The following is a 15,530-nucleotide window of genomic DNA, read 5'->3' as shown; positions in this document are numbered from 1 at the left end:
TACTGGAACTTCAAACGAGACAGGTTATATGGTCAGATGAAAACAAAACAAACAAAATAATTCGCTTTTAAGGCGTCAAAATGTGAAGCATGGTCAATTGCCTTCCGCGTCACAATGAAGACGCTAAAGGTACCCCTAGGCTTCATTTTTCGATGCTTGGGGTGCTCCATTGATTACGATGACAAACCTTTGGCATCATACACAGACGCATTGGGCATGGCGTATCCATCAGCGTATCCATCTGCCGAAGATCATGCACACGTTCAAATTTCAAAAATTGTGGCCCGAAGAAACGTTACGTCAGATTTTATACTGAAATTGCATTGGCTCTCGTATTTCTCGTGACCAATTTTGTCATTACGTCAGCTTTGATTGTAAAATGGCTCTTGTGTGTCTTGTGACCGATTGTGTCATGCTAAAGAGGGTGTATCATTTGAATGAGTGTGTGCATACTTTCACGGAGCGATTCATTTCAGCGATTAAAACATTTAGATCAACTTTGTTCTTTACATGAAGATATCGTATGACTTCAGAAGACTTGGATTGCAACATGAGTTAATACTTTTATACTGTTTTTGGTCAGTTTTTGCAATACATATCTGTGATTGTACTGTTATGTGTTTTATATTGTTTAGAAGTGGGTAGGTTTAGGGTAGGAGTTGGATTCGTTGCTCCAAAATATAAAATTAGCCTATAAATATTCATAAAATCATGTCTGCTTAATGCAAAAAATCAAATGCGTCTTGATCTGAGGCACTGGGCAAACAACTGAAATCAATGGAGTACCCTGCGCATCGATATAGTGACGCCTGGGTACCTTTAGCATTTTCATTGCGACACGGAAGGCACTTGACCATGCTTCAAATTTTGACACCTCGGGAGTGAGAATGGTTTGGAATGGAGCACCCTGCACATCGAAAAATTACACTAAAGAGGTACCTTGTGCGTTAAAAAGTCACGCAGAGGGATCCTGACCAAGTGTCAATGTGTGACGAGTTGGGAGTGAGAACGTGTTTTTTGTGTAAGCCTGTGCATGATTGTCCATCCATCCATTTTCCAAACCGCTTCTGGAGCCTTATCTGCTGGTCTATGCCATTGTCTCGGGCTGTATACAGGGGAACACAATGGACAGGTAGCCAGTCCATCACATAGTTATGCATGAATCTATCATCCATATTGTTATTTTTATGACATGTTGACAGAAGACATATTTTGTATAAATGTCTGAAGGCCTTAAAGCTTGATATAAACACAACTATGTATTTCTGCACAACATAAACACTTTTTTTGTTTGCTTACTGCTGCTATTTTATCCTTATAGTGGGAAGACCTTCAAGCCTCAAAAGAAATGTATTCGAACAAAGTTCAGATCTTGGCGAGATGTCCACCGTGAAGGAATTTTACATAATAGTCACAAAAGCAAAAATGACAGTAAAATTAACTCAATGCCCTCTCAGGTAATGCAATGCTAGTGCAAAGATGTATTTTCACAGAGTATTGTCTGTGCTAGGATGAATTCCTGAAGTGTGTGAAGAATAAGCAGGCTCTAATCTTTCAATGGCTGCAGTCACAGGTATCCAGATCTTCAGGATAAAGGATTCATTTTAAACACTACATGTACTGTTCTATGTTGTCCAATATAACAATTTAGAGTAAATACACAAAAATGTCAATATTATGACATTTAATAACTTAATAATACATTTATTTATGTGAAAGCAATGCGGATAAACAAGACTAATAATACTGTGACACTAATTTGGAGCAGAACTATCTGGTAAAGTAAAATGCAACTCGGTTAATTGATCTAAAGCATTTATGTTCTGAAAAAAAGAAAAGAAAGAAAAACACGCATTTAGCAATGTATTATGACACAATAGGACACATGTATCTTGCAGTGTTTTTTTATTATAATGCTGTACAGGGAGAAAATGGTAAAAGAAATGCAACCATGGCAACAGCATTACAGTATCTGTCATAATTTCCAAAGAGGGTGAAGGTGAACAGAACAGCAAATGATTAAAGGTCATAGGACTACTGGAGATCAAAGACAGGCCTGTAAATCTTAAGAAATGTAATATATTTATATACACAGTGCCAGCTCCCACCACGCGCATCACGCGCTGCGTGTAAGGCACCAAGTTAGTAAATTATGAGAGCATTTCTTGGTGTACTTTTTATTTTAATAATTAATAATACAAAATATCAAAAGACCTGGGATTCCTCTTAAGATCCATCAGTGGAAATAACGATAAAGAAGAAGAGGAACAAGAAGAGGAAGATAAGCAAGATAAAAAAAGGGGAAAAAATATGTCTCTTTCTGTCCGGACGTTATTATTTGAAATTAAAAGTTTATTTAAAAAAAAATGAATAAGAAGTGTCATAAATCTGTTTTGGATTAAGTTGTTCAAATCAATATTTCCGAGTGATATCAGATTTTGTATGTGTTGTTTATTGTACTTAGCCTACCCTGTAACTACACGAAACAAGAGGGGAACAAGAACCACTTTAATTTAAAGCCTGCAGATTCATACCCTGTAACTACACGGATAATTACCCCTTAATTAAAAAATACTTTAATGTGTTAATTTTCCTGATAGTTACCCCTTTATTCCCCCAATATTGTTCCCTTATACCTACACGTAGGCTACTTACCTTATATAGTTACACTAATTACCGACAATTATTCTGTAAATTCTCTTTACTTATGCAGTAGGCCTACTTTCCGGGCCGTAATCTAAAGCGTTACCAGAAGATCTGGCATCTGTCAAATCATCTCAGTATTAAGCGAGGTACGAAGAACGGACCCCTGGCCTGGTCCTCTCTAGTCCTTCAATGTCATCGCTCCTCCTTTTATTCTTCCGAAGCTCCTCCGTGAGAGATACAAAAACGGTGTGGCACGCAGGTGTTCCTTAGCAATCACGCCACCTACCTCACCCCGTTCTCAAGGCTCTCGGCTTCGTGCCACACCCACATTCTCTTTGAAGTATCTTTGGGGAAAATATCATATTATGAGTATTATGTGAATAAAATTGAATTTTAATTGAAGTGTACTTAATCAGGGGATTATTAGGGATCATTCCTGATTGAACCTTAATGTCTTAATAAAAGGTCACTGGAAAAGCCTATTCTGAAACTATATAATGAAATGCATTTAAAAACAATTGCCTTGTGACAAAGCTTCTCTTTACAAATAAAAGCTTCAATTTCTCGGTATAGATGAAAGAAGCTCTAATGAAACAAAAAGTGACAGTCACCTCAGTGGCCAGACCTTGGCGGTATAAAATAGAACTGCTGCAGCTTTCATTGTTCTTGGCTGTCTCCTTGCACTGAAGGTGAAAGGTCGTATAAATAATGTGTTATGTTTGTTTTCCACATTAAAATGATCTTTGGCATTGTGTGATATTTTGAAATATGAATTCTTAAACTGACCTGAATGAACACTGGATTGTTTTAGGCCAAACAGGGGATGTAAAGGGTAGATGCTTTTGTGCTGATAAAGGATTGAATAAAGTCTCTCCAAAGGCAATCGAGAAGGTTCAGATCATCTTTCCAAATCCTTCTTGTAAAAGACTGGAGATTGTGTAAGAACTTAATGCATAAATGCTTTGAATAAATATTTTGTATTATGTCACACACACGCACACACACACACACACACACACACACACACACACACACACACACACACACACACACACACACACACACACACACACACACACACACACACACACACACACACACACACACACACACACACACACACACACACAAATAGCTATCAAATAACATTGCCCATACACTCTCAGAAAAAAAGGTGCAAATGCTGTCACTGGGGCGGTACCTTTTCAAAAGGTAGACTTTTGTTCCTTTTAGGTACTACACTTTAGGTACTAATACTGTATACGTTTAAGGTGCCAATATTCACCCTTTAGGTTCAAAATTTTATATTGACTATATAGCACCAAAAGTGGTTCCCCTATTACGAGCCAAGAACCACTTTTAGTGCCATACATCACAATTTTTTTAGAGTGTAGGCCTACTGTATTTCTATCACATTACAGTCACTATATGTTGCCATCCACCTATTTTATTTGCATTTTGGGATGGAAAACGCTGATGGAAAGGTGGAGATGCGCATAAATTCTAAAAATGTGCGTATGTGCTCAATTGAGTTGTATAATGTTTTTATCCGATAAAAAGAACTGTGATGTCAACATATTTAACACATAAATCCCTCAATGTGCAACAACAACAAGAACAAAAAATTTTACTACGCTCCCCGGTCTCTACTTTCGTTTTATTTAGTGCGTAGCCTATGAAAGAGAATTTGAGTAACTTTTGTTAAAATCTATACCAAATCACGTACACGCCTTCATTTACAACTCTAGGCCTATATGCTAATTGTTAAATAATTTATTCAATTAAATATTTATTTTCCGTAGCTACCGTTTATTAAGCATGATATAAAACAGACGCATGTGCTGTAACTGTAATTTATAAAAGGTGTTTATTAGCGCAGGAGCGTCTCATAGAATCGAAAGTGAAAGAACGATATAGGTAAGATCAGCTGAAAACGAAAGTCACTCATGACTCGACGCTCAGACATCACACCACTCCCAGCCTCTACGGACGAAGAAAAACAGTGAGTCCTTCATTAATTTCCATGCATTTCAAGTATTAGACTGTAACTTTATTTTTGAATGAGGTTTTAAATTGCATGCATTATCACAGAACTGTAAACAAATGGAAGGAAATCTTAAAACAATGGCGTTTTAGCTAAACGGAAATATATAGGCCTACTGTAACATTCGTCTGTACTAACACAACATGTTTTTCTACTTTAATAGGCTGCTTTGCATATAGCCTATTTATAGACCGTTTTGACCGGTTGTGACCACATCCCAGTGCCGCCTCCAACACGTTCTCATGAAATGCGTATATAGCACGAATTATCGTTCTTGGCGTAACTTGTAATGACGGGCCTCAGTGCAAGCTTTTACGATGCCCCCCCTGGCCTGCACAGTTATGAAAGCACTTACAAACACACACACTGCGCTCGTGCACGTTGCACATTTCTCATGAAATGCGTATAGCACGAATTGTATTTGTCGTGCGATGTATAGGCTACGCCAAAATGAGTTTTTACGTGCATATGATACGCATTGTCACCACATCATGAGATCCGTGCGAAGCACGTTTTTTTTTTACTTTCTCCGTTTCTGTAAATCTGCTTAGGATGCAGAGTAGCCTATTTATTTTTTCCCAAATTAATTTCACACATGTCTGGTACAAATATGGTGTCTTGTTTCATTAATACAGTGTATTAATTTTTTTACGCCCACAGGTGGGGGGCACGTTTTAACATGACTATATGACAGTGTTAATCTGATATAATCAAAAAAAAATTCCAAGACAGACTAAAAGACAGCCTCTCCCTCCACACTCCACACACAACATGCCAGAACAGAAGCCAGACAGGCTGTTCATTTCTGAATATTCTGGTTCTTCCTCTCAGTCTTTATTCACTTGTTTCTCATGGTTTCTCAATAGAAATGCATGAAAGTTAATGTCAATTGCATCGGTAACTGTATGAAAACGCGTGACACGGTTAACACAGTTTCCTATACGTAGATGCCTCATTAGCGACTGTTTCTATGGGCTGCTACATAGATCTGTATACGTAGATACCTTATTAGCGACCGTCGTGAACGCGCTTTGTGAACATTCGAAAGTTGCCTGTGCGTCTGCAAAGCTTATACGCATGCTGCATATGAATATCTAACCCGATCTTACGGCAATTCGTACATATTTTACGAGGTGGCTAATTTGTACGAATTTGTACGACCTCACTCGTATGAATGTGTACGATTTTTGCTAATTCGTACGTATTTGATGAGTTGCCAAGAGTTGACAAATTCGTATGAATTCGTACAAATTACCTACCTCAAACCCTGCCCCTAAACCTACCCATCACTGGGGTTTAGACAAAACGTACAAATTCGTACGAGTGAGGTCGTACAAATTTGTACGAATTAGTTCCTCGTAAAATATGTAGGCCTACGAATTGGTCGTGAGATAGCTGCAATAGACTGAAGATGATTTTATAGGATTTAAATTATCATTAGGCCAATGGTAGTTAATTCTGCATATGCTAAAAAATATTACACATTGCACCTTTAAAGAATTGTTTAATAAAATAAGGTTAATGAAAGTCTGTGTCCTCAATAGGCAAAATGTATCTAAAACACTGTCTTTATTAGAAATATTATAAATTGTATCTGTTCTTAAACTGTCACCCCCCTCCCCCTCCCCATCCCCCACCCCCTCCCCCTTTATTTTGGACTCAGGACAGACGATGGATATTGTTCAATATGAATTCAAGAACAATCTTCGTAGGAAAGTACCTGGTCTGAGGGAGGTCTTTTCCCCTGAGCAATGTCAAGCCATACTGTTTTTCTGCCCCATTACTTCTCGTGCAGGAACTGACATTGACGCAGCAATGAATCGCCTTAATCAAGTGCAAGGTCACTTAAGCTTAATGATAAAACTTAATGAATTAAACCAATTTTGTTTTTTTATGATCCAATTAACAATCCACTTTTAACTGCCTTACAGCTTCCACGCCAGTCATCATGGTGATACTCCATCATACATTTGACCATGACAAATTTGTATCAGACAGCAACAATGCTATAAAGAGAGGGAACACATTTGCAGTGGACTGTCTGTTTTATGAAAACAAATTACCGAAATGTCAGAAGAATGATGATGCAATTGAGAAAACGGCACAGTACTTAAAAACAAAGGTAGGCCTGATGATCACCATGGATCCTTTTCACAAACTGTGATGATGCGTTTTTCTTTATCTCTTAATTTTTTTTCTTGTTTAGAAATCCGTGAAAAAGCTATCATAGATTTTGTTATTGCAGCAATCAGGAGCTCAATAATCATATTTGCTGTAGTCTTTATAGAAGTTTAGCCATTCATGACAACTTCCGCTCCAGAGAAACACAGAAATGTTTGAAAAGGATCCAAAGTGAAATGATTAGTTGAATATGTGTTTTATAGGTAATACAAATATATTCATATATTAATTTCCTTTCCAGGATCTGACTTCATATTATTGCTTTAACAGTAAGTATTCCAAGCTTTACATTCTTAATAATTCAGTACAATTTATTATAATTATTAAAGAAAATGAAGCTATACAAACAAAAACCTATTGTAATATGTTTTATATAAGCTGTCTGTAATTTTCTTGCTGCAGATTGTGAAAAAGGAAATCAATCCACAGACCAGGATGCAGATAATTTGCCCTTAGTCAATGAACCCCGAACTCTTGACAAGAAAGTTGTTGTTGCTGCTGCTGTTGCTGTTGCTGTTGTTGTTGTTGCTGCTGTTGTCATTGGTATTTTGGTAGCCCGTTTAAGTTAGTTGGGTGGTTGGTTAATTAATCCAGTGCTAATTAACACTGCCTCCCTCTTATTTGTAATAATGAAGAATGAAATTAGCATTTTGTGATTTTCAGTTACTGTCAGCTGCTCAAATTATCCTATAAAGACAACAACATATAGAAACACCACCAAAACTACACGTATCGCACACAGCATGAAGAAAATAAAATTTTGAATGTAAATGATAGGGTAACAAGTTATATGATGCTTAGAAGTGTGTATGTGAGATGTAATTCTATTGGAAAGAAGTGCATGAACTTCACCTTTTCAATAAGTGCTTGAATAGTTGAGGCACAAACACTCAACTGTCACTTTCAAATTTGCTAATGTTGCATGTTAGATTAAAAATGTCACTATTAAAAAAACAACAACAACATATAAACAGCTGTTTACCCCAGTTCGGACCAGTTTTCCATGGAAGAGAAATTTCATTATTATCCATTAATCATTTCCACTGAACGCTCATTGCTGCATAAACAACCAGTTACTGCATTTCTCTGTCTATTGAGTCTGCATTCCATAACATCAATTCAATTCACATTTATTTGTATAACACTTTTCGCAATACATATCCTATCAAAGTAGCTTTACAGAAAATGCATGCATCTACATAACAATTTTGAGTTATCTGTTATCAGAGGTGACTTGTGTCCAAGTTATGCATTTCAGAAATTATATTTTTTTAGGGTAATGGTTCACATTTATATTTTATAACTTGAACCAATGAAAAATAAATAACTTGCCTTAAACAACATTTTCTATGTCTATGTTTTCATTTTATAATTTATTTCTATTTTACTATTTTATAAAACCTGACACAAAGTATATTCTTCTTGTTTAAGAGTCAATTAATTTAAATTCTATTTTTGATCTGAATAAAAATATATAGATTTAATCAAAACAAAAATTCTCATTTAAAAAAAAGATGTATTAGAAATTATTTGTTGTATCAAATCAAATAGATGTAGATTAAATTAAACAGGTTTCCCATGTAATACAGAAAAATGTGAATGCTAAATTGACGCTGCCTAGTTTTCAAGTGTGTGCATACTACTGAGGCTGCGTTCTAGCCTGGTTTTACCAGACTCTCCTACATTTCATTTGTACATAGAGGCTGCGTTCCAATTCGCCTACTTATACTACGTCCTAAAAGTATGTACTCTTTTTGTGAAGAAAAAGTACATACGTTTATGTTTTTTTCCTTTCAAAGTAAAATTTCTATGATCAAGTTTTTTTGAATGACTGTCTGAACAATTATAGACAAGTTTGAAAACATTTCACAGATGTTTTAGTGCTTTAGCAGGCTACACAATGAGTCTATACAGTTTTTCAAACTTGTGGGTCTGGGGTGATTTGTGCCAAAGGGCCTGGGTTAAGTTGTGCCAATTTTGAAAGAAGTCTGTGGATGGAAAGCCCATCTTTACATTTAAAGAAAACAATGAAGAAGTCATCCCTAGAGGTGATGTGCTCAAGAAACTACCCATACCCCAAAAACTTGGTGGTACAGCCAGAAGAGATCAGAAGTTTATATTCCCGTGCAGCATTGACAAGTGTACGTAGTAAGGCCAGAGCCAGACCACCTAGATCTACATACCCACAGGAGATAATCTGGATAAGAGAGGAGATGGGCATGCCTCATCAGTGTTTGACTCAACTGCCATTTGTTTAATTTAGCTAACACTGATTTCAGTTTTGTTAATGAAGAGAAATTTTATTTCGTTTTTAAGAGGCCTAAGTCACAATGTTTAGAAATGAGCCTCGCTTTATTCTTATATGTTACATAATTGACAGGCAGCTTTCTATGTATGTCAACAGGCATTTATTGCCTAAGCCTTTTTGCCTGAAATGATTCACAATTATCATATATTGTGTATTTAAGTTTTTTGTGTTTTCCCAAAAACTACAAAATATGACTTATTCCAACAGTTTAATAGGGTGACTCCACTGTTGCATGACGTCCACATACGTGTACAGTTAGTTTCTGGTGTATAAAAACTGCATTTTACTCTAAATATTTGTTAATAAAATTCTAACATCTTCATCATACTTTACTGTACATATGAATACTTTTTTAATCTCAATTGACCTCCTTGTATAAATGGTTTTCATAGATAAGCCTGGGGCATTTGACACATGGCTATCGCTGTCAGCCATCTTGGATTAAAGATGTCATCAATCAATGAATTTTGGAATACAAGACAGTGGCCAGTGTGACTGCTGTCAATTTACTGACACTGCCCTCAAGTGGTTTGGAGAAAATTACCATTTCAAATGAATATTATACGTATTATGATGACGTATTATATTTATTATATTATATGTTATTTTTGTGATTGTTTGAGGCAGTCAGCCCTTCATCACACCTCAGATTGTTTTTAATCAATGCACAAATCGTTAAAACAGATTAACACTGTTCCTAAATTCTGATTGGGTGGGCAAGGAAGGCGTTTGCCCATGCCTAGAACCGGCCCCGCATAAAGCAACAATGAAAGTGAAAGGACTTTCATTGTCAGAGACAGAGACACAGCGAGCAGGAACAGTAAGTAGACCCAATGCAGTCTGCAGCCAAACAAATATGCTTGTGTTTTTTATATGCGTATTTTTTATATAGCATTGCTTGTCTATGTGTGTGAGAGAGTGTTTATCATTGGGTTCCGAGAAACATAAACATTGCTGCTAGGTTTAATGATTGAATACCGTGTTAACACAGACGTCATATTAAAACTACTGAGAGATGAAAGCTATGACAACTGTTAACGAGTAATATTGGTCTTATTACAAGATTTTGAGATCGTTATTTCTTTGTAAAATACATAGTTCATGTTACACGTGCAGAAAACCTACTCGGCAGGCTAGTATTTTTGGTAGCTATGAAAATGAAAGTGAATGGAATGTTATTTTAGTCTGTCATCTAGATGGCAGTAAAGAGCAACACTATACAGCAGTCTCACTGACTAAGGTGATATCATGGCCTTGTTCACATCAATGATAGAAGCAGATACAAATAGGCTGGTGACACGTAGTTCTCACTTATTTTTTCAAAGTGATGATCAGCCAATAAAGTGATAATCAAATCAAGTGTATTTAAATCTGTTTCAGGGTGACTAAACAACACTCCGTTTGTTTAAAAAGAAGAAAGAAAAGCAAAAAATGATCATGCACCAACTCCAACAAAATGAAATTACTGAAGGTAAGATTTTGGAATAATAAATTATGGGGGAAACATTATTCTTTATTGTCTTTATTATTAACTAATTACTTGTCAAAAATACTATAACCTTGAACCTGAAGTTCCAAAAATATTCCAAAAAAATAAAATACACAACAAACAAACAACACTGTGTTCTCCATCTTAAAGGAAAATACTTTATAATTGAGACGGGCAAGTCTGACAATACACGGAAGCAGATTTTACATGATCTCCTTCAACAAAGACCTGGTTTGAAGGAGGTGCACAGTGTGAGCAAGTGTGATGTGATTCTGGTTTTCTGCACCATTTGTTCACGGACAGGAACTGACATTGATGCTGCACTGAATAAACTTAAATGTTCAGGTAACTTCAAAATTTAAGCACCAGACAAGGACTTAAATATGAATGTATTTAAGTAGAAATATTATGTACCCAATAATCTTATGTGTCTTTATTAGAAACAGAATTCAAACCAGCTATTTTTATGGTGCTTCATCACACACTTGAGCCAGAGAAGATCATAGAAGACAGCAGCCGATATGTGACCAGGATGAATACACTCACTGTGGACTTTCTGTTCCATGAAGATTCGGGTTTGTTGAAATGCAAAAGGAATGATGAGGCGCTGACCAAAATTGTTCAGCCTTTTATGGTATACCTCTTTGAGTTTATTTTTAACCTTGAGTTTTGTGTGTGAAAACGAATTGTGTGGACATTAATTAATAATAACACTGAACTATAATGTATAAGAAATGTGGGCACAGTAAAACAGTTAAAAAAAAAAGTAAAAAAGTAATTTTCCCAGACTTGCTTGAGCAATGTACATACTGTACAGTACCCGTCTGACAATATCAAACCCTTAATTTTTGATGACCTTGCATTGAAAAGGGACAACACAAACATTGCCCTTTTTAATAAAAATAGCCAGCATTGGTCTGAAATATTATTAATTGATAATTCAACAAATTATCATGTCTGTTTGCAGAGATTGAACTGACATTTTTGGATTACAAAAATGAAGAATATATATATATATTGTCTTTTTCAAATGTTATTATTGTATGTTCTAAATGTTCAAAACATTTGATCTAATAATAATATATGCTGTTCTCCCTTTAGAAACAATGGCATTTGCGTCCTATCATCATCATCTGTATCTTGGCTTCCTTTAGTACTTTGCTGTGTTACATGGTTACAAGAAACTTCCAACAAGTGAGTAGATGACGACTGAATTTTTATTTGGGATGCAATATCCCAATAGAACTATTTAAAGCTGCAGTGCGTAACTTTTTTTGGTAAAAAATTATCCAAAATCAAGTTTTGAGCAAGTATACAACAAGCCAATATTCAAAACTATCTCCTTACCTTAGCCCCATTCACAACGGTAAGCTTGTAATAATGTGTTATAATTAGAGTAGTATGGTGGATTTCCGCGGGAAATTCAATCATGTCTTTGTGTCATTACGTCACGTCTGTATGCATAAAGAAAGAGTCCGGCTAGTAGTAGTAACGCACGTGAGGAGCGGACCGCATGTTCTTCAGCGGCTCATTTATAGCCTATTCTCACAGCAGCTGGAGTAAATAAATTTACCATTTTGATGGCGGATTGTAATCCAGAAAGGCCCAAATCAGTGACAACTGGAGATTCACCTGTAGTCAACAGCAAAAGAATAGACTGTACAGAAATTGAAATCTACAGGTAACGCTAATAAACATTAAATACACAGTCACGCAATGCTAATGCTGTTAACATTAACAATTTGAAAACAAAGTATAACAATAATAACTAGATAAAAAAGTTTGTCAGGCCAAAGTTAGATTTTTTTTTAAAAGCTTAAAGTTTGAAGATTTTCAGTTTAAAGTAGTTTAAAGTTTGACGGTTTTGAAGTCAATACAAAATAGATAGATAGATAGATAGATAGATAGATAGATAGATAGATAGATAGATAGATAGATAGATAGATAGATAGATAGATAGATAGATAGATAGATAGATAGATAGATAGATAGATAGATAGATGGCTAATGTGCGATTATGTGAGCGAAGAGCAGCTCTGTGATCAGTAAACACTGCTCCGTCTGAAAGCACTGTGAGATTGAGGTCGCTTATAACTTGCGTTTGAAAAAACCGTGTCAAACATCATCACAAACTAGTAATGTGAAGTGTTCATAAACCGGTTGTCCAACAAAATACGTTTATTAACATGTTAAGACTCACTTCATACCGTCAGTCGAGCTGATGTGGCTTCTTATCACATTATGACAATCAGCACTGCACACTTCATTATTATGAAAATACCAGAGAAGACTTGAAGAACTCAAATACACCATATCTTGTCGCAGAAGTATTATCTTCATGTTTAATCAGTCAGGGCGTTTCTATCTTTGTTTTATTCAGCCTACAGCGCAAGCTTCACATTAGGTATTTACTTTCCTGAAAACGAACAATTACTTCTCTGAGGCAAATGTGGAGTTTCTGCTCGAAGGCGCCCTCTGGCTTCCAGTATGAATGAAATTTTTGGGTAGAAAATAAGAAAAATAATACTTCTAAATAAATGTATATGACAATCCATATGTTTTCCTTCAATGTACAGACATATAAATTGATATCACAGATAAAAAGCACAGATTTTTATAATATTTTTGTTTTTTTTACAATAAATCCTTAGACCCTTCTAAAGATTTTCAGTCATAGGCTGTCTGCATATTAACAGGTAACCCATAATTTTTTTGTTTTCTGTAAAATATAAATATTATTATACTGTTATATTTATTCTTAAATGCTCCATTTTAATTTTTTAATAATGAATGTTATTATAAAAGTAATATTTCTTATTTTTATTTAGCAATAATAATAATAATAATCATATTAATATATAAACACAAAATGTTATACACACTTTTCATTTGTAAAAATAATTGTAAAAAAATAATCGCATTTTAAATTGCAATCGCAATTTTAACCAGAATAATCGCAATTAGATATTTTCCCCAAATCGTGCTGCCCTAATAGATAGATAGATCGATCATATGTAGTGTCCCATGCACTGACAACCATATAAACATTCCAGATAGTCCGCTTTCTGCCGATTCTGTAATTTCAGTCAAATGCAGGCTATTTTTGCGGTGTATCATACATACAATCTACGCTTCAAATGATTACTCATACATGTAAATATGCACTACATTAATGTCAAGACAAGACGACCTAGCTGTTTTGGGGAAAAAACGAATAAAACCAAACCTGCCAGCTGCCACAGCAGTAGTTCTCCCCGCCACCATGTTTAAAGTTTATCTCGGGAATTTGGGTATAATAATTATTTCCGAACTTCCCAGTGGTAAACACGACATCAGAGGGCGTTCATGTGGAATTTTTACCTAGGAAACTCGTATTTACGATAATTCCGATAGCACGTGAAGGCAGCACTAGAGTTGTAAATTTAGAGTCAGAAAAATAATAATACGTTTAAATAGGATTTCAGTAAGTTGGCTCTCTCAAACCAACTTAATAATTTGCACGGTTTGATATACGAGCGATCGTTAGATTTAATCACCGTTGGTAGCGCAATTTATTGTAATCTTTTGTTCCCAAAAGTGACAGACATGTTACTTGTTCAGATGACATTTTCCGGTCAAAATTCTTATTCCTCTTATTCTTATACTCCAAGACGTAGAATCTGTGATTCTGAAGTACAGTATCCACACCGGTGCATTGACTGGCAGCTAGCCGTACATGCTCCTCAAAAGAGATTAGATTCATCCGTACAGATGATAACTACACAGAGATGGCAACACAGATGCAAAACTTACGTTCTGCAGCTTTAATATAGACCTGTTTCATTCATATTATTGTCTGTAATTCTTTAAAAGTTTTTCTCTTAAAATAGAATGACAAAATGAGAGATTAAGATGAAGAAAGAGATGCTTAACAAATCAGAATTAAATTTGAGGGCTGATGAGATTATTTGGGTAAACTGGTTATCTTTTCATTGACAGCAGTTAACTGAATTCAAGTTTGCATTTTTTTCTACAGATAAGAAGATACATGCCATGGAACACAAACAAATGAAGAGAAAGACAATTTATTTCTTAAATGATTGTTACTCATTATCACATTGTCATTAACAAGAAATTATAATATGCTCTATAATGTTTTAAGCTTTTTTAATGCATGCAAATAGATCATTGTTATAATTTTATAGCCTGAACATCAACCTTCAGATTGAGAAATTCAGTTTTACATCTAAATTACAGTTGCATTACTTCCATTGTACTTTTAAATTAAACTAAATAAAAACATTGAAATTAAACTATAACATAACATAATATAACTGTTTTGTTAATTACTCACCCTCATGTCGTTCGAAACCCGTAAGGCCTTCGTTCATCTTCGGAACACAAATGAAGATGTTTTGGATGAAATCCGAGAGCTCTCTGACCCCCTATAGACTGCAAAGTTACTACCACTTTCAAGGCATAAGGGTAGTAAAGACATTGTTAAAAAAATCCATGTGACTACAGTGGGACTACAGCGGTTCAACCTTAATGTTATGAAGCGAATACTTTTTGTGCGCAAAAAAGAAAAACAAAAATAACATATTTATTCAACAATCTCTTCAACACCATTCTCCTATGCTATTCACGTAGTAAACAGTGCAGTACTTCCAGGTTCTACGTCAGAACGACGCCTCATTATTGGCCGACGCTGTTCACATGAGCACATGAACACATCTGTGTGATGCGGATACTGGAGCCGGCCAATAATGTTCTGGTTTGCCTGTGTTCCCTAGTTGTTAATTAATTCTATATTCATTTCCTATATAGTTTGCCCTGCACTCTAAAAAAAATAATACGGCGATCGGTCTGCACTGGTTACTTCT

The 15,530-nt window shown here is 35.4% G+C and overlaps 2 protein-coding genes across 3 annotated transcripts; both read left to right on the top strand.

Moving 5' to 3' along the window:
- Positions 1–4,556: 4,556 nt before the first annotated feature.
- On the top strand, positions 4,557–9,505 carry LOC307125340 (uncharacterized protein). Its single transcript, XM_079815156.1, has 5 exons — positions 4,557–4,648; positions 6,354–6,530; positions 6,622–6,812; positions 7,113–7,140; positions 7,274–9,505. The coding sequence occupies exons 2-5, from the start codon at positions 6,362–6,364 to the stop codon at positions 7,438–7,440; spliced, it is 555 nt and encodes a 184-aa protein (XP_079671282.1). The 5' UTR covers positions 4,557–4,648; positions 6,354–6,361; the 3' UTR covers positions 7,441–9,505.
- A 411-nt stretch (positions 9,506–9,916) lies between these two features.
- Positions 9,917–14,974, top strand: LOC307124969 (uncharacterized protein). Of its 2 annotated transcripts, none has more exons than XM_079814490.1 (6): positions 9,917–9,999; positions 10,560–10,650; positions 10,819–11,013; positions 11,109–11,302; positions 11,770–11,862; positions 14,684–14,974. In XM_079814490.1, exons 2-6 carry the CDS (start codon positions 10,611–10,613, stop codon positions 14,717–14,719), a joined length of 558 nt encoding a protein of 185 aa, XP_079670616.1. In that variant the 5' UTR covers positions 9,917–9,999; positions 10,560–10,610; the 3' UTR covers positions 14,720–14,974. The 2 variants fall into 2 exon arrangements, with proteins under 2 accessions (XP_079670616.1, XP_079670617.1); XM_079814491.1 differs by having other exon boundaries at positions 9,966–9,999; positions 10,972–11,013.
- The last annotated feature ends 556 nt before the right edge of the window (positions 14,975–15,530 follow it).

Source organism: Gobio gobio (assembly GCF_949357685.1).
Source record: "Gobio gobio genome assembly, chromosome: 4".
Taxonomy (NCBI): domain Eukaryota; kingdom Metazoa; phylum Chordata; class Actinopteri; order Cypriniformes; family Gobionidae; genus Gobio; species Gobio gobio.
Note: the sequence above shows the minus strand (reverse complement) of the source record. Positions and strands in the feature narration are given on the sequence as shown.

Bases quoted from the DNA above. Each gene is read 5' to 3' on its own strand.
- LOC307125340 (XM_079815156.1), top strand. From the start codon at position 6,362: ATGGATATTGTTCAATATGAATTCAAGAACAATCTTCGTAGGAAAGTA. The intron at 6,813-7,112 runs GTAGGCCTGATG...TTTCCTTTCCAG, and splicing joins CACAGTACTTAAAAACAAAG to GATCTGACTTCATATTATTG. The intron at 7,141-7,273 runs GTAAGTATTCCA...TTCTTGCTGCAG, and splicing joins TTCATATTATTGCTTTAACA to ATTGTGAAAAAGGAAATCAA.
- LOC307124969 (XM_079814490.1), top strand. From the start codon at position 10,611: ATGATCATGCACCAACTCCAACAAAATGAAATTACTGAAG. The intron at 10,651-10,818 runs GTAAGATTTTGG...TCCATCTTAAAG, and splicing joins ACAAAATGAAATTACTGAAG to GAAAATACTTTATAATTGAG. The intron at 11,863-14,683 runs GTGAGTAGATGA...TTTTTTCTACAG, and splicing joins TTACAAGAAACTTCCAACAA to ATAAGAAGATACATGCCATG.